Raw genomic sequence first — 19,847 nt, forward strand, 5'->3', positions numbered from 1 at the left:
TCTTTTTTTGTTGATATATATGTTCCTTTTTATTTCACCATTTTAAAAGTCTCCAGAGGGTCAAGAAAGACAAAACCAGTTGTTTTGAAGTGCTTACTAGTAGCTTTTTAATTGTTCCCTCTTACTTATTGAAGAAATAAACTGTAAGAACACCTTAAACCTTTTGGACTAAATCTTCTTTTGTCACAGTTCTTGAATCTTTGGGGAAGGTTCTATCCGTGGCAAAAATTGTTTAAGGAAAGGAGGTCTAATATCTGACTTCCAACCTAAAACTTTTCCTTTTTTCATTGGGGTACACATAATCAGAAATGCCATTCAGTAGTGAAGCTTCAGTTTTGTATTCCTACATTGACCTGGGTATTTCTATTACTTACTGTAGCTGAGTTGCTACAATGTGTATTAACCAAACCGTGCTGGATCCCTTATTCCCGTCACTGCCACCCTTCCCCCACTTGATTTTAGGTGAATTTTATTGTATTAAAAAATAATACTCTGGATTCCTTTACTGCCAAGAAACAAAGATCATTTTTATTAATGTTCCTTCTAGGATGATAATGTCAGCCATCTCTTTGAAAATTCATTTTGGAAACTAAGTTTGTTCTTCAAGACCCTTCAAAAGGAGCTTTAAAAATGGCAGGGGAAGATAATAATAATAGAGTATTTGAGCTTTTATACAATGAAACTTAATTTAACCTTCCCTCTAACTCCGTTTCAAACTTGCTTTTGTGCATGAAAATATAGTGCATAGCTTTTCTTCCCTGATTTTTCGGGGGGAAAAAAAAAAATCTTGCACATAATGTCCTCTGAAAGATCCTCTGTATGAGGTCAGAACGCCAGTCTTACTACCATGGCCTCAAGGGCAGGTTCAAGTGAGCCCAGACCCCCATACTCAGAAGCACTGGCCAGGCCTTCTGTGGAGAAAGCCAAGCAGTGAGGCTGCCTGTGGACAGGGAAGGCAGGAAATGGCCAAATTCTCCCACCACCACCCTCCCAAAGAAACAAAACACATCTGCAATATTTTGATTTGACCTTAATGATTAAAATAGATGTCAAATGAGATGCTAAAACTGAGAAATTATGGATCTTTGTATGGAGGCGTGATGACAGGAGGTAGAAAGAATAGTTCTCAATCTGCCTGACAGATTAGGAGAGAGGTGGAGGGGAACAGAGACCAGAACCCTGCGTGTTGCAGGCTGCTCTCCCCGCCCACCCCAAAGAGCCTCCACTCTTCCTCCTGGCCTCAGGCGTCTCAGGCAGGTGGGAGTCGGGACAGTGTAGTTCTGCCAGCGGCTGGGCAGCATGAAACTGTGAGGGAAATCTTGCCACTCTAGCGTTCCTCTTAGCATCATTCAGGGGACCCTTGGGACATGCCTGCCAGGACTTCCTCGGGTATCTGAGCTTGGTCCCCGCCCATGACCTTCAGTCTTCTCTACTGTTGATAAAGCATCCTCATGGGTTCTTGGAAGCTCCTCTGTTTTAGTGAGTCTGATGGGGAAAACTTGGAACTTGGAGGGGTTTTGTTTGTAAATGATTGGAGTGAATGGAGACTGCACTGGGAATCTAAAGACCTCTATTTGGGGGAGAAAGTTGGTGGCTGTAGGCAGTGCAGGGGCAGCCTTCAGGTGTTACTGGTCTAGGAATGTTGGGGCACGCAGTTCAGGACAGATCTCAATGAAGCAGATGCTTCAGGAGATTTTGATGTAGACTTTGACACTCCTCCCCTGTGCTCCCTTACACTGCACAACCCTTTATCAGATCCTTATCATCGCAGCAGTTCTTTGTTTGAGTGGCCTGTTTCTAGCACCCTTTAGGCTGGGCTTCTCAAGGACAAGGACAGTCTGTGCCTCATTCCTCTTTTCATTCTTCCCTCTGGCACAGGGCTTGATGCATGAAAAATACTGTAGAGTGAAATGATGGAGGAAACGTGAATGAAATAATTTTCATTTGTTAATCTTACAGCTTGCCTGATCTTGTACCAGGAGTTATAAAATATTAGACCTGGGAAGGGCCTTAGTGGGCAGTCGATGATTTAGTGGCAAAGCTGGAACGAGTTGTCTATGGTGTGTGACTCCAGTTCAGGTTCTCTCCACACACCTGCCTCTTTGATGGTGGGATTTGCATTTCAGCTCACCTGACCTGCAGTATCACTACTTTTAGGAACTGAAAGATTTAGGATTGAATGTACTACAAACATATAATAATTAAGATATTTAATGTGGCTTTGATAGTATTCAGTTTCTCTTTTTATTCAAGTCACTAGCACTATTTAAGAGAAAATGCTTTGCATTAACAATAAAAATAAAGTTAAAAAATAAAATGAGAAAAGGCTTTAATAATAGTAGCTGACCTTGAATTATAACTTTTGTGAAATTGTGATGATTAAGTTATGATAAACTTGAATGAAATAAAATGTGCAAAGAAAAACGTCTTTACTTGTTAAAAAAGGGAGAAGTCACTCTTAAAGATGTTCCATCTAGGACTAATTTACTAGAAATTTGGTGCCTGTTGTGAAGATTAATAACAGGTGGCCTTTTATGGAGTTTCTCAGCCTGAGTCTAATGTCCTAGTTGCTCTTTTATTATCCCAAACCTCCATAACTAAAGGATTTTTTCTTCCTGCCTTTTGTTCACAAGATGGAACTATAATTGAGTTCGTATTTCTCACCCAACCTTTCAGCTGTAATTAATATTTTATTATATCAGATTTTATCTCTAACTAGCAGAGCAGCAGGCTATTGGTCCGAATGCTCAGACATGCTCCACGTGCACACACACATGCCTGCGCACACACGCGCACGCACACACTTGCGCAGAACAGTAGTGACCTACACATGCTAAGCACGCTTCTCGGGATGACTTATGGCCGAGAGAACATAAAGTGTATTTGTGGTGCCCTGCAAATATTCCACGGCAATATATTGCCAATCTTATCTAGAACAAAGCAGAGCAAAGAGAAATTAAAGTTGCTAACACAGAATATTCAACCCCACTGATCTGTTTATGCTGTGTATGCTGTGCAGTGCCCATCGTCTGTGCAAAACTAGTTATCAGTACTCATTTATGGGTCAATGAACAGGACTATGTTAGGTCAGCTACTCTCAGCACCAGTGTTGCACGAAGGACTCTAAGGAATCCTAGTCATGATAACAAACATATTGAACATATTGAACTAACCTTTTTTTTCTTTTCTAATTATAAACTGGTGGCAAAACTCTTAAAAATTAGTTCAATTGTACCAGATTTTTTGTATCAGTAGGGTGTCATTTCAGTGAATGCTGACAGCTTTAGGAAAGGGGTGTGACTGAACACAGTACAAGAAGAAAATAAATTTTGTGTTGTTACATGGCAGTGAACTTTAATTACATATTTATTTTACATGCTTTGCATAAAGTTTATACTTTTATTTGCCCTCACCCCCAAATATTAATCTTCAGGAAGATATTAGCACTAAGCTCTATTTTTTATACATTTAGAATGGATGGTTTTTACCAAAAATTGAAAATCAAGCTAAAGGTCGCTCTTAGGTACCATGAAATGAGCACTTTTCCAAGCCCCTGAAATAGAAGTGCCCACTGTAAAGGATTAGCAAAGCAACAAAACAGACCCTTCCTTTCCTCCCTCACTCCTCTCCCTGTTCTGTTATCCACTTAACCCCCCCCATGGGTTATGCTGCTAAGAAGCAGAATGAGTGGGTAAGAAAAGTAGACATACAACTAAGGCTTTAATCTGGAAATGAATGACGACAAAAATTGTAAAGTCAACTTCAAATCTGCAGCAGGCTTTCCCTCACAGTCTTCAAAGTTTGAAAATACCAGAAACATTTTATCACATTTGAACTTTCAGGTTTTTAGCAAAGTACATAAAAGATGTTCAGATGTTCTTTTCTAGCGTATACTTCATGTGCTGTTCTATATAAATGCAGATTTCCCACTCTCCTTGTGAAGCCTTCGAGTTTTGTTACAGAAAAGCATAGCATAAGTTAAACTTGAAATTAAATTTCATTCCATAAGAAAGTTATGACATAGTGATGTCACATTTTTGGCAGTTTCATCTTCACTGTGGATTGTGCCTTCGTATTGCCAATGCCTTAGGAAGATTTCATGTTACTTTAAATTCCAGAATAATGATGGAACAAGGCCAGGAGTGGTGTGACTTTAATAAACAAAGAGAGAATGAATAACACATTAGAGGGATAATAGAATTCTAATTCAGCTCACTAAGCCAGAAATTTCTGCTTGGTTTTCATTCTTGAGGATTTGTGTGTTTTTTTAATCATCTTTTAAGAACGAACATTCAAACAGTGAGATTTTCAAAGCTACTTTTGAGATTACAGTTGTGGTTGGAAAGCTTTTATGAAATTCATTAGTGAAATGATGTTATTTGTACAAATGAAAAACATATTAGTCATAAAGTTCTGGCAAGGTACCATTGACCTAGGTGCCAATAATGTGTTAATTTCCAGCAGTGTGTGGCAATTGGTCAGCAGATAGGATTTAGCTATTTTTCATTAGCACTTGAACTTTGATAAAGGGGAATAGAAAAGAGCTTCTTGACCTTTCAGGGCTTAAATTATTAAAGAGCAAATAGATTTGAGGTCTGGATGCTTGCAAATCTAATTTGTCTTGTGGAGCAAGGATGAAAAGACATTTTGAGTTCGAAATTGCTCTAGTCAACTTAGTTCTTCCTTTAATATATCTGAAGATGAGTGGACGGTAGCCATTTAAAAAGTAATATATCTGGAATAGAGTACATAGTATAACATAGTAGCTGGCTAAAATGGAGACCCATTACATGATCATTTAATTCTCAAATTATCATCTAACCCTCATAAAATTGTTTCTTGGAAAAATTAATTTTATTAATCCATACTCAGATGATATTTAAATTATAAAAATTTTCTTTCATTAGGGAATGTCAAATGTCATATTGTTTTAGTTAAAGTAGATTACTGCCTGGTACATAGTAGGCACTCAAAAATATTTAGTTAATAAATTAGTAAACAGACACACAGCACACATACTAGCAAAGCTGGGGAAAAGATGGATGGAAAGTGAGAGATGGAAGTGAGAGAAGAGGGTAGACAAAGCAGAGACACAGCTTTTGATGCTCTCAGGGTTCATTATTTAATTGTGGGTTATCCAAGATAAACTTACAATCATGCCAGCACCCTCTTATCACAAAACCTTTTTTTCATGTTAATTTCCTCCTCTGTTATCTCTTTGGTATTCAGGAAATGAATACAAAATAAATTTAGTATTGAATTTTAGTAAAGAAAAGCATATTCGTGAATACCAGTGTATTTCCTCCCTACTACTACATATAATAGAGAGAGAATAGAAGTTACTTCGGGATTATATTATGCTTTCAAAAATATGTACTTCGTGGCCACTTCATTCTAAGTGTCATGAGGTACAGAAATGACTAAATCATAGCCCTCCTTCTCTAGGAACTTTACAAGACTTTTAGAAATATTGATAAAAGGACATAAATAACTCTAAGCCTTTACAGAAAATATGTTTTTGTGAGTTTGGAGCAGAGCAAGAGTACATGGAAATGGGGAACAGATTGTAAGCCCCTGAGAGAAAATTCATGAAAGGACCTAGGACTCTTTATGAGGTAGGGTCATCTGCTGAGAGTGACAAAAGATTTCGGTGTGTTGGAGAGAACAGCATTTAAATGACAAGCTTGGGCCTGGCCGGGCGTGGCTCAGCGGTTCAGCATCAACCTAGGATCCAGGAGATCGGGGTTCAATTCCCAGTCAGGGCACATGCCCTGCTTGCGGGCTCGATCCCCAGTCGGGGGCATGCAGGAGGCAGCCTATCAGTGACTCGCTTATCACTGATGTTTCTCTCTCTCTCTCTCCCTCTCCTTTCCTCTCTCTGAAATCAATAAAGATATATTTTAAAAAATAAATAAATAAATAACAAGTTCAGTCCAGGCCAGGGTGAGAGAATAGAGGAAAAGATGTTTGTGGTAGAATTTAAGAGCTTGGCATTGGGAAAGTCCAGAAGTGGTTGTGCCAATCTTTTGTCTAGCAGAGTTAGAATCAGGAGGGAGCTCCCTCCAGGTTGAGAAGTGAGTGATCACTGTCCTCTGTGCCATTGATGAGAAGGTTCCTGGTAGGGATCAGGAGCTGGAGAGGACACCAGCTGGCGTCACTGCAGAATCCAGGAGTGTCCTTCTTGGAAATCATTAATGACCCAAATACAGATGGGAGAAGGAACTGAGGTCAAAGGTATAATTACCATCTATGGCTCCCTTGATCTGATAAATGAGAAGGAATCTCTCTACACAATACTCAAAGTGAACTGATTGTGGGGAAGTAGATGCGGACTGGTTTGTGTGTTGGTTGTGTTTTCATGAGCAGGAGAAGATGCCTGTGGTGCAGACATTTCACATGAGTGCCTTAACCAGGAATTTTTAACAGGAGATACGAGTACTGTCTTGCTGATGGTCAAGATACGACATCCGCTATTTAATTAGCTTTGTGCCCCTGTTAGAAACGAGCACTTCACCTCTGAACCACAGTTTTCTCATCAGTAAAATGGGAAAATAAAACCTGCATGTGTGAGCCAAGTAGCTTATTTGGTTAGAGTATTGTCACAATATGCCATGGTTGGGGTTTCAACCCCAGTCGGGGCACATATAAGAATCACCCGATGAATGCATAAATAAGTGGAACAACAAATTGGTTTCTCCCTCTGTCCCTGTATCACTCTTTCTCTCTCTCTCTCTCCCTCTCTCCCTTCCTCTCTCTCTAAAATCAATAAATAAACATTTTAAAAACTTAAAAAAAAAAAAACACCTGCAAAAGTGCCTGGCCTAGCACTTCCTGTATATTATAATTCCTGCAAATATTTTTTATGTATCTTCATAATTCCACTTCTCCTACTATATGGGTTTCCCAGAAATAGTTTTTAAAGTGAAATTTTGGAAATCATGTCATATAGCAAATAAATTGTAAAAGCTGACTGATAGGAGGAGCCAGTGTTAAAAATTATTTTATTTAATGGAGAATCCCTTCGCAAAGCAATTTATACCTTTGATGTATCCCTTTTGTGATAGTAGTTCCTGTATACTGGATAAAAATTATGAATAAAAAGATAAACTGTACCATAGAGATCCATCTAATTCTCTCATTTCAAAAGAAAAAAAAATAAGATCTAAAGAAATTAATTTAAACCTCAGTTGTTGGCAGAAGGATTAGAGCCTAGATTGGTGTACATGCCGTGTTCTTCCACCCCTATTAAAGGCATTTCAAGAGAAAAGTCACACTTTCTCAATGCTGGTTGTATTTATTGGCACACTGGATTAAACTTCTTCACGGGTCAGCTGTCAGCTGTGGTGGTGCTATGGTCCTTTTTTGACCTTGACCCTTCACTCCTGCTATTCTGTGACCTGATACTCTTGTTAATATTTGCTGCATATCCAACTACTCCAAAACTTAGTATCTTAAAACAACTTTCTTATTTTGCCATGATTTTGTGGGCCAGCAAAAGCTCTGGCTTGGAAGTTCCTGCTTAGGGTGTCTCCCGGGCTGCCCTCATCCGAAGACGCAGCTGCGTGGCCTTCCAGGACGGCGCACGGCCACGGCTGTCGGTGGCGCTGCCTTGGCTGGGAGCTGGTCCGGGCGCCAGGCACAGTGCCTGCACGTGGCCTCTCTGCCGTGGGAGGTTCAGGCTCACTGGGCCACTGACGTGGAGGCTGGCCTCTTTGCCCAGCTGGCTTCCCCGGGGAAGCAGGCTAAAGACGCATGGCATGGCCTTCTCTGAACAATGCCTTGAGATTTCCACATTGTCCTTCTGTTATATTCTCTTGGCTGAATGTAGTCATTAAGGTTCGCCAACCCCATTCTTGATGGGAGAAATTTCAAAGAATTCGCAGATGTATTTTATCACTTTTTAATCCTCACTTGAGGATATGTTTTACTGTTTTGAGAGAGAGAGAGAGAGAGAGAGAGAGAGAGAAAGAGAGAGAGAAACACTGATGAGAGAGAGAAACACTGATGTGAGAGAGAAACATCAACCAGTTGCTTCTGTGCTGTCCCCGACCAGGAATCAAACCCACAACCTTTTTGGTATACAGGATGACATTCCAACCAACTGAACCCCCGGGCCGAGCTACAGATATATTTTAAAGTAGTCACGTCTGACTGTAGCTGTAAGAAGTCAGGGAGAAAATGACAAGAAATCCAAGCCCACTTTGCCTCTATTGTGTTCCTCTCATGTTGGGCCCATCACACAGTGAGGATTCTACCCGATTTCGCAGAGCAGAAGTCTCTGATGTTAGGAAATAAGAGTTGTATTTCTTTTTTTTTAAGGTTCCATCACGGCTCAGAATTCACTTTATCATTTCACTATAAACATGCTGGACTGCCTGTCTACTGAGCAATCATTTTGATGTTCTACAACAATTGATTTTTGTTTAGACAGAATTTCGAACTGAACAGCAGCTGCATTGCATTAGGCTAATGCACTAAGTGGTTGTACTCCCAGAAACAGGTGATTTTACTGAGTGCAAATTCAGAGTTCACACGGACACGAGCCCAAAGAGGGACCTCTGCAGGCCTTCCCCCGGCAGGCAGGCACTGTAGGCGGGAATGAGTACCCAGTACAGCATTGTTTGGTGGAGAAACTGCGCTTTTCTGATATGATTAGAAAGAGATACATCTCTTTGCCAGAAGGACTTTCAATCGAATCTGGATTCAGTTTTTGAAAGCTGTTAAAGGTTTAGTTTTTCTCAGTATTAGAAAATTTTATTTTAAAAAAACTGCACAAATGTTCATTCTAATAAATGTATATATCTTAATAAATAAGGTCATCCCTTCAAGGTTTCTTCCATTCTCCTCAGGTTACTTCAAGATTCAAAAACATTGGAGGGGTGGGAGGGGAAGGTGGGAGATCCACTCCTCCGTGGGGTGTCTGTCCTTGCAGGCATCTTCGAAGGATGATCATTTCCATCTTCATATATAATTCAAGTAGCCCTGTTCATGATTTACTCTTAGAAACTGCTTATAAGTCCAAGGCCTTGGCTTTTGAAATTCCAGTCCTTTTTATCTGCTTTTCTTATGCCATCTCTTTCCACTGACTGAATGTGGGAGAGGGCAAAGGAATGTAAGGAAATACCAAAGTCAAACTTTAGTCAACGAGTCATTGCACATTGTATTTTGTGACTTGTTAAAATTTCACATGCATTCATACAAATGTCATTGACAAACATAATATATTGCCTTTTAAAAATAATCTTACAGTTAATATAATTCCATTTATTAGGTAAACTGGATTGTCTACAAATTCATCTTTAATCACATGTGAAAAAAGTATTATTTTAGTGTCCTGCTTACAGAAACAGCAGATATTTTTATATAAAACTTTCGTAATTATGTGAACTTGTTTCCCTCAATAAATTGTATTATTTGGGGTAAGAGAGTTCTGTGAAAGATGAAGAACTGTCCCCCTCTCATTGAGCAAGTATTGTGTGAGTGTCCATTAGGCACTTAGTACTTATTATTGACTATATCCAGTGTACTCTTTTTTTGGATAAACTGTGGAGGCAATTGGAGGCAAAGGATATCAGCTCAGTTATCATAAAATATCACTGATAATTCTCTTTTTTTCTAGTGTCTACCAAATAGTTGTTGAGGAAGAACGCCCTCGAAGAACTAAAAAAACAACAGAAATCTTAAAGTGCTACCCCGTGCCAATTCACTTCCAGAATGCTTCCATCCTGAACTCACAGTACTACTTTGCTGCAGAATTCCCAGCAAACAGCCTGCAGGCTGCTCAGCCTTTTACTATTGGTGATAACAAGACATACAATGGATACTGGAACACCCCCCTCCTCCCCCATAAAAGCTACAGAATTTATTTCCAAGCTGCTAGTAGAGCCAATGGGGTAAGTTTTATAGATGGCTGTTTACTTAGGCTATTTAGGGTTATTAATGTGAACATAGATTAAACAAGAAAACAGTAAAGAAAAGTCATGCTTTTGTGTTTTTTTACTTGAAACAATTGTGCTGTCTCTTCCTCTCTTTAAAATTATTTTCACCTAGAGAAGTTTATGGAAAGAAATGAATATATTCATATTTGCTTTGATAGAAAGAATATATTGTCAACATGATGGTTTTTATTTTCAGTTTTTACTTGTTTCCAAAAGTGGCTAGTAATTCTGCTTAGCTTACTATTTTGCAGGGAAATAGTGTAGCTACAACACACACATTCAGCTCATTTAAAATTTTGTGAGATTCACAGCATCTGTCTTTTCAGCATATTCTGCCCCGTTTCTTTGGATCCACGAGAGTTTATGCTTCCTATAACTATGACTAAATTAGGTATCTTTTTTTCTTTCGAAGAGAAAACAGTGTTAGAAAGATGAGATGTTAACGAAATAAAAACTATCAAGTCATTTCTGAATCTTTTTTCCCTTTCCTGTTCAGACGAACGCAGAACTCTGATGAGATAGTCAAGTGTCCTGAGAAGGAAGGGCAGGCTTTCCAGATGGGACACTGGCTTGTCTCTTTCAGGGCATGGGTCCCGGTGTCCTCACTGACGCCTTTGCCTGTGAAGGGGAGGACATCTGGGACACAGAGTTCCCTAGTAGTGCTTGCTCGGGGAGCAAGTGAGGGTCTGAAGAAGGCCAGGGGCCACCAGGCAGAGGCATTTCGTGTTTAGCTCCTCACTCCTCAGCTGCCCTGGACATGTCCGCCACGGTCAGCACTGGAGCCAGAAGGTGTATCCGAGCTGGTTCCAGGAGTACCCATCAGGTGGTTAATGCTACACTAGGAGCAATGTCACCTTTCCTTAGCAGTACTTGAATAGAACTGCAGATAGTTTCATTTGTTTTAAATAAAACACGTATAGTGATTTTCCCCCCTCTTTATTTGATACAGGAAACCAAAATAGACTGTGTTCGAGTGGCCACAAAAGGTAGGTTGAAATTGTGGGATGCTCTCCAAATCGTGTCCTTTAAGATTTTAGAGGGTATTTTAAAACTTCTTGAAATATTAACTTCATTGAAACGTGTGCATGAGTGTGTGCATGTATTTATGTATTAGGATCTAATGGCAGTTAATATTGACCGGCAGTTAACATTAACATTGAAATAATTTTTAAAATAAGTCATATTGCTGTGTTCCAAGCAGTTTTCAACGGTTATCTTTTTAAAACTTCTTTTAAAATAAAATGTCCTGTGCTCTCAATACACATTTTTTAAACCATAGTACCACATGTAGTACAACTGGATTTAGTACCTCTCCGTATGCAAAGTAGTAAAATACTGCCCGCTGTTTGAAAGGAATTATCAAGTTGTAATAGTTCTATAGAGTCTACATGGGCTTTTCTTTTTTTCTTTTTACTGATGATGTGTCTCCTTGAACCCAGTAACCAGGTGATGTTACTGTGGAACCTCTGTTTCCCAGGTGTGGTTCAAATCCTGGAAAATATGACCAGGGATGAGCAGTAGAAACAGTTAGGGCCAACCACCACGAGCTCACCACAGCACCTCCTAAACAACAAAGTACAGTTGTGGGTGTGCCTGAGCTGTCAGGTCATTTCGCCAACATTGCAGTGCGACTTGAACCATCACATGTGGAAGTGTAGGAGGAAAAAGTGTGAGAAATGTAAAATGCTGCATTAAAATGAGGCATTATAAATTAGCATCTGTAGTTAAATACGCCCCTCCAGACATTAGAGTAGCCCTGAGACAGTGAGCAAATTCCTTGTGTTTTAATTTAGACGTGATGACAGAAGGCACCATGGGCCTGTGGCACTAAGTTTAAGCAGGTCGTAGGTGGCAGTCACTGGATGAGTTCTATTGGGTAAAATATCCTGTTGATTTCGTTGTTTACTGCCAGGCAACATAGTTTGAGTGTACTATAGATGTCCATTGGATTTTCAAAATTCTCATTGAGTTCTTATTAATGAACATACATGAGCTTTTTATTCAGTTCACTTGACAAATAGTTTTTGGTTTCATGTTATGTGCCAGGGGTTGTGTGAGGTACTCACCCCATTTGTATTTTCTTTGTTCTCATGGGCTCATAGTTTTATTTCCAAGAATCTACTTATATTGATTTTAAAATGCTCAACTCTTCATATAGTGTACCTCATTAGTACCTTTATTTATAGGAATAAATTAATAATAAATAAAATTAAAGATATTGGTGGGCTTTATAAGCTGTAATACACTATTAACTATTATTTATTATAGTATTATGTGGCCCTTGAATGAGGTATTGATGTTCTTAGACCTCCAGGTCATTGCCCATGCTCAAATTGCTTTATTGAATTCTACATATCGTTGAGATCTCAAAAAAGTAAATCCAGTTCCAGAATGCCTAATTTATAATGCCTTATGTTTAACATCACAGCTGAAAAGCACTTTCACACACATGTTCTCATTTATTTCTTTAGCATTGAGAAAGGAGACAGGTATTGCAATTTTTATTGAGATGAAGAAAATGCGTATTTTGGAAGACAAATTGACTTACCAAGGTCACTCAGCTAAAAACCAGTGGGTCTGGGCTTGATCCCGAGCCTTTGGACTCCTACTCCTAGTGGCTCGCTGTATGTCAGGGCCCTCACCCAGCAGAACCTCTCGCCAGCTTTAGTCTTGCGTTGCGTGGTTGTCTGTCCTCCTCTTTATTAGAATTAAGTCACTGCCCCTTTACTCTGAAAACAGTGAAATACCTGTCATCATGTTCATTTACTTAAATAATTACATGAAGAGCACACTAGTAAATATGGAAAGCTGGTGTTTGCAGTTTTCACAATAGGTTGACTTAGCTAGTGATTTGGATCGTTTCTTCCATCAGCCAGATTTAATCAATATTGTAATTTGTTTTTCAATTCACCAAAGGATGATTAGGCAGTCAGATGACCTGATTGACTGAATATTCTCCATTCATATTTTCTGAGTCATTTGCAAACATTTACACAGCAATAAACTATCCAAATAACCTCTTTAGGGGTAAGAGGGAAACAAATTTTGATATTCATTATATAACATTGTCATTTCTATTCATAAAATCATAATACAGGAGAAAACCTTGGGAGATATTCTTATTCTAGGAGAAACTACACTGTCTGGTACTATTTTATTTTATTAATTTCTACATGTACAGGTGCAGCAGCCTCCCTTTACAGCACAGTTTATTATTTCACCACCTTTATAATCACATTATTTTTCCTCATTCATACTAAAAATTCTTTTTGCAGCATGGGAAGCACTTCCATCCTGACTACTTAGTCATAACAGAGAAATAGGTCTAATAACTTTATTGGTACCATATAATAAAGATGTTTGAAATTTAAGAGTCCAGACATCCTATTTTCTGCCACATATTGCTGACAGTGTGGTGGCTTAATTGAATTTTCAGATACTAAACCATTTTCCTAAGCAATGTTTTGAATTTATAAAGACTTCAGTGTTCTCATGAAACAACTGTTGACAAGTATCTTTATATAAAAAGTATGGAGGTGGGTATTTTTTACAAGGAACTAATTTGCAATTTCAAGTATGGGTATGTCTCTTAAAGATCCATTTCATACTATTTATAAATTTAATGTTTTGCTTATTTTAATCATATACCAAGGATATATTTTGACACTAATCATCTCAACCCTAAAGCCTCATAAAAAATAAACACAGGAAAAAAACCTAAGGTATGTTATTTCATATCTTCATATGTGTGGGGGATGGCCTATATTTTTATGTACCCTCCTTTAATTTGTATATCTAGATTCCTCATAGATATAGGTTTCTGTATTTTATTGTTCACTGTAGACAGACATGACAGTATTCTGTCTGTTGAGTTAAAAGATAAAGACACCATACAATGACAGATTATACATGATGTTTGGATGTTACCCTCCCAATTATAGGATTCTTTTTTTTTTTTAATTTATACAGTGGAATAGATAGTAGCTTTTAGCTATTCTTAGATTCTCCTAATTTTTATTTTTAATCACATTCACATTTTTATAGTTGGATTCTTTTCAAGATCATTTGGTCCAACTGTCTCTTAGCAATTTGTATATGTGTTTTCTTTAATTCTTACATACCTTATGGCTGCCTTATGGTAACTGATAGGGTTGAAATGGTTTTTATGCTACTTTTGGAAGACTTTGTTGATCAGTTCTAAACTGACAGGATACACTTAAACATCAAATCCATCTTGTTAGTAAATTAGATTTCTTATATTAAATGAGGTATATTCATTCTGATTGATATAACAATCAGTTTAAAATGTATACTTTTCATTAATCTTCAATAAAATAGTATTTTTCATAACATCGTGCCAGCTGTGTTTCTCCTTGACAATGTAGCCATTTGTGAATTTTCTTATAATACATCGCTTTTTAAATTTGGAGGATTTTTAGTTCATAAAGGTTTTGAGAGTTTTTGTTTGTTTCTTTGTTTTTAGTGTATGGGGAATGGGGTTATATATGTTAACTCTTTACATGCTAAGATTTGGCTAACAGCATTGTAGCTAGAAATCAAAACAAAAACTGCATGAGAATATATGCTAAATTCCTTCCAAAAGTATTATAACAGTCAGACCATAAATCTTAAACAAAAAGAAGAATCATTATTCTAATGTCATATTTTAAGGTGAATTTAAAATTCCTTCAGTGTTTTTAAGTTTAGTGTTTTATTTAACTTACATTTGTACTGGGATGTGCATATGCTTTGCTGGAAGACCTTCAGGAAACTTTGAAGGATTTTCATTGTTCTGATACAATTTCTAACTATATTCAGAAATTTGAATGTTTCTTTTTTTAATCACCATGCTCTTTAAGAAGTTTTTCTAGACTGTTTTTCTGTTCACTATTTTGTTCAAAGGAATACCGTCCCTTCTAGGCAACAATGCTACAGAATGAAAGTTCTCTGACAAAAGAACTGAAAAGAATGTCTGTAGAGATGTAAAGCTAATTAAGATTCCTTTTAATTACTCATATTCAATGCAGGAGAAAACAAATTATATAGTAAGTCCACTTACATATGCTAATCTGCTATCACTGAGCTATGGATTTAAAAATAGAAACATAAACATGGTATAGGTTTGTCATTCAGCATTTTATAGAGAATATTTTCTTTTCTTGATCTGAAATAGTCTTCATAATGTACATCATGAATACATTAGGGCTTCTGGAAAGTTCCTAAGGGGGGAAAAAAACAAAAAATCTGTTTAACTTTATTCAGCCCTATATATTGCCCAAATTTATTTGACCCAGACTCATTTTTAAAGGAACACTAGAGTCACATAAAACACAGTTGAGCAAATACTGGTTCATCAAATTCCAGAAGATCCCACTACACACAACTGAAATGGCACTTTGGAAATCTGACACACTGAGTGCCTTTGTCGCTCTTCCGTGCATACTTTTGTACCTAAGGGAGACCCAAATTTATTAGCACCAGAAGAATCTTCAAAGCATAGGATTGGAATTTCTGACTTTATTCTACCAAAATTAGCAATTTTCTTTTTAATGCATCTTACTGATATTTTAAGACAGAGGACAGCAAATTTTTATGTGAAAGGCACATGGTAAATATTTTAGGCTTTGTGAGCCAGATGGTCTCTTTCACAACTGCTCAGCTCTGCCATTGCTGTGCAAGAGTAGCCACAGGTAGCACATAAACAAGTAAGCGTGACAGTGTTCAATAAAACTTTATTTGCAAAAGCAGGCGGTAGGCTGGTTGACCGCTATTTTTAAATAATTTGTAACATAATCCAGTTTTTTCCTTGTAACTAAAAATAATAATAATAGAACATTTTACAATGCAGAATATAAAGGTCAGATAAAAATCCTTCCTGATATGTGTAATGTACTTTTTTGATGGGAGTTTTGAGCCTTAGATTACAGTTAGCCTTCCTGTCATTTGTGGAGTCATGGCTGCCCATCATAGCCACTCTCAAGTAACCTTTTGTTCATACTGTTTGCTTTTTTCAGAATTGTATAGTTGCTCGGTTTTTGTGTAAGACAATATAATTTTTCTCAAAAGTAGGTAGGTACGATTTTCCTGTAATTAATGAAAAACATACAGGGGTGTTGGCTGAACAACAGCCGTCTATGACCAAGCAAATATTATATGTATGAACTTGGAATTGGCGCCAACTCTGTAACGAGTCTGAGAACTAACATTTTACTGTTCACAGTTTATTATATCAGTATGCAAAATTGCATACCATGTCATATCAAGAAAATTATCTTTGTAATACCCTGGGAGGTCTCTGTTCTCTGACCAAACTGTTAGTTTATTCATCTCACTTAGCAAGACTAGAAAGTTTTCATTAATAATGTGTGAAAGATGATGCTACCACTTTGAAACCCAGTTGTTGCAGTTGTCTAGTTATAAGGAGCAGCACTGCTTGAACGATGCAGAGGGATATTTCAAAATATTATGCAGCAGCAGTTTTGGGTTTAATTGTCTGCAGATGGTAGATGATCTATTTTCCTTACTCGCTGCCACATTTCTAATAGCACTCAGGCTGTTCCGTGTAAATTAGTAATCTTTCATGTAAGCCTGTCCTTAATTTTTCAGACTTTTTTCTTTGCTTCATTTCCAGCTGTATCATGTTAGAACTGATGTTTTAATTTCTTTTCTTTTTTTAATATCTGTGTGTCATAACTGTTAACCATTTAAACACAACTACTGAGCTCTGCAGGCAAACCAGAAGCCCGCCTGGTCTACTTCAAGACTCTAAATGATTTCTTCGGTCACCTGTTAGCCATGACAACTCTAGCAAAGGCAGTGATTCGTTTTTATTTTTCTTACCAATGCTTTGAGATGCATGTTTTCATTCCCTTAATGTGACACAATGAGGTTCCTAAATAGAAATGCTCTACATGAAATTCAGTTATTACAGAGGTTTCTCTACATAAAATTTTTTTAGCAAAAGAGGATAATGTTCTTCACAAAGGTGATTTTAGCAAGAAGAGAAAATATTGTGACTTAAGCAGCAGAATTTTAACCTAGTAAACGCTAAAAGCCTAAAGTTCAGATCATCGGAGTTAGCAATGAATCTTTATACATCCTACTCTATAGCAGTTGGAAATATTGCTCAGTCTAGAGCCTTTCTTGGGACTAATGTGTGTGTTTGCACTTTTTTCTTCAGTGGATCTATCCAAAACCTCAGACAAAGCTTACAACTGTGTCGTAGTTGCCAATATAACTGCCTGCCTAAAGCCTGTTTAAGGGAAAAGAATGCAGAATATTCAGCACCTTGCTGTGGGTGGTTGTGTTTTCCTTTCCTTCTCTTTTTGCTGTTGTTGGAACAAAGTTGAGACAATGTGATATACTGATGGAGATTCTCCTTGCTAGCCTAGCTTCAGTCTGGCTTTTTCTTCCCTCATGCATGCTGACCCGGGGATCTTCCTTTGCCATAGCTGCGATAATCGTGACTCAGCTTACAACACCTTACATTCGCATCGCCCCTGCCGCAGGCGACGACCAGCTGACAGGTCAGACGTTCAAGTATAGATGAGTCATCTTGCCCATTTCCTGCTCATTTTTCTCAGCTTCGTTTCCCCTCTACATCTCCTCCTTTGCTTAAGGCTTGTTTACAATGTTTCAAACTCTTGGTACAGACCTGTGCCCGCGTTAAATGAAGTGATGTGCTTGGCCTCTTCTCTGTGCACATTTATACCCATGCATTAAGCACAACTCCACTGCATGTTTCCATTGTGTGTTTGTCTGTTGGTGTGTTCCTTTCTAGCCTAATGTTATACAGAAATGAAATTTGCTGGACTTTCAATAGCAATGACATCAAACAGGATTTCAAACAAAATCCATAAAGAAGAATTCACAGTAATCCAAATTAAGCTAAAAGGCGCTGTGATTTGAGGGTGAGAGAGGTTCATTTTCACCTCGCAGGATCTAGTTTGCACACACAGTTAGCAATACAGGAGCTTGTCTGCCAGTGTTATGAATTGAAACCACTCAAAGCTGTTTGGGGTGATGCTGTTCAAATAGCTTGTCTTGTACATACAACTGGAGCAGAGCTGATTGCATTCCTTTTAGATCCTTGTTTCAAAGCAAAGTATTTATATAAAGCAGTGGTACATCTGCAAGTCAAATGCATTGAATAATTTAGGGAAGCTTTTAAAAAACCAAATGGCTTAGAGTCAGGGAGTTGAACTGTGTGCTTCTGTTTACCAAGAGAAATGAGCTTGCCCATTCATACTGCCTCTAAAGGTGAATGGCCATCTGTATAAACTCATATAGGAAAAGAGTCCCGTAAATTACTCCAGATTGAAGGTGAGTGGTCAGAAAACCCCAGAAGACAAACTTTTTGTCCTGTAACAAGGAAGGACAAGCCATTGTCCAGATTTCTAACATAGTTTTGTTGCATGTAGCATAGGCATGATTAAAGCTGAGTAATAAACACAACTGCTTACCATAAAATGTCTACTCCAGCAATTGTTTTGTATGTATGAAGCTAAGGAATGTACCCTGACATTTAAGGGGGAAAAGTAAAGCTTAACTCATGGCAAAAATTCATAAATGTTTAGGTCCTGTGAGCTTATTATTTTGGAAGTTGTGCAACTGAGGCTCAGGAAAATTATAGACTAATCTTTATAAGGTAAAGAAATGTAGGATAATTCCACTTCTTTCTCTGCTGGAATTCTCTACATATTTTCAGCCCTCTGTTTCAGGCCTACAGGATATAAACTTATTATTAACAGTTCTGCTTCCCCTGCTTTCAGGTTTCTTTCAAGCATATTTCTTTTATTGATTGAAGTTCTTCTTGTTACAGATTCTTTCTTACCCTGAACTTCTAAAGTGTTCTTCCCAACAAAAGTACTTTAGTGACAGTGTCTTTCTTATATAAGTGCTCCCCTTTAAAACCTCGATGTTTCAGGACTGGCCCATGGCACTCTGTGCAGGGTTAGGTGTCCACCTTGAAGGTAATCTGGGATCCTTCAGCAAGTCTGAGCCCACTATGTCTGAGCTGGCACCAGTCTTGCCAGTCAATCATTAAAAATGGGTTGTCTGCCCTCACTATCATAAAATAAGTACTTATGGATTTATGGGAAATACAACTTAATAGCCCCTTTCTCAGGCCTTACCTATAATCTGCTACCTTCAAATTAAGCATGCTGTTATGAGACATGAAGTAAGTGAAACTTCTGACTATAGCTTTTTCTCTAAGACTTGCACGAGTAAGAAGATACCTCGTAAATCAGCTTCCTTTGTAAGGCTTTCAGATCCAGTATGTGTTGTTATTCTGGAACTAGTCTGTGAAGGACACATATGTAGCTGAATATATGGCTGCCATCCCTTTAAAGGCTGCAGATGATCTCCATCATTTGCTTTGGTTCATTAGGGATTAAAATGATAGAGTGTTAGAAAAAGCCTCAAAAACCAGTAAAAAAACTACTCTTGTTCTTTTTTTAGTATTTACTGCTGGTTTTAATGATGGTTAATCTTACCCAGATAAATTCAAACTCAAGTAATATTTCTTTTGCATTTTTCATTTGCATCAGCCATCAACTCTGATAGCAGTAACACTGTCTTTTTTAATAGATTTATTCATGAGTCATAGTGCAAGCTGGAGACTTAATCCATTCAATCACTGATTTGACATTTATTGAGCACCTTCTGTGTGCCAGGTATAGATCTTCCAAAGAGTTTTAGTTTGTGGTTGCCCAGACTCTTGGCACCAGGCATATTTGCATTAGTAACATCAAAACCTACACATACACATGCTCTTATGAATGAAAAATTACTAGCATACTTGTCATTTAGCCTTTTAAGAAAAGACAACAGTTAATGTAGCTAATGGGGGGAAAGGACATATATTTCAAAACCTTTCTCATTGTGTCCAGCAGCATAGAAATGTTC

At 37.9% G+C, this 19,847-nt stretch overlaps 1 protein-coding gene across 3 annotated transcripts in view; it reads left to right on the forward strand.

The window, feature by feature from the left end:
• PTPRM (protein tyrosine phosphatase receptor type M) overlaps positions 1-19,847 on the forward strand; it is a 617,272-nt gene that overhangs the window by 382,890 nt on the left and 214,535 nt on the right. For 2 of the 3 annotated variants that reach the window (XM_081149146.1, XM_081149147.1), the window contains exons 12-13: positions 9,620-9,893; positions 10,888-10,924. In XM_081149146.1, coding sequence (XP_081005272.1) covers positions 9,620-9,893; positions 10,888-10,924 — 311 coding nt within the window. Of the gene's footprint in view, positions 1-9,619; positions 9,894-10,887; positions 10,925-17,389; positions 17,465-19,847 lie in introns of all 3 variants that reach the window. The other variant, XM_081149148.1, reaches the window with a different exon arrangement.

Source organism: Miniopterus schreibersii (assembly GCF_964146895.1).
Source record: "Miniopterus schreibersii genome assembly, chromosome: 10".
Taxonomy (NCBI): domain Eukaryota; kingdom Metazoa; phylum Chordata; class Mammalia; order Chiroptera; family Miniopteridae; genus Miniopterus; species Miniopterus schreibersii.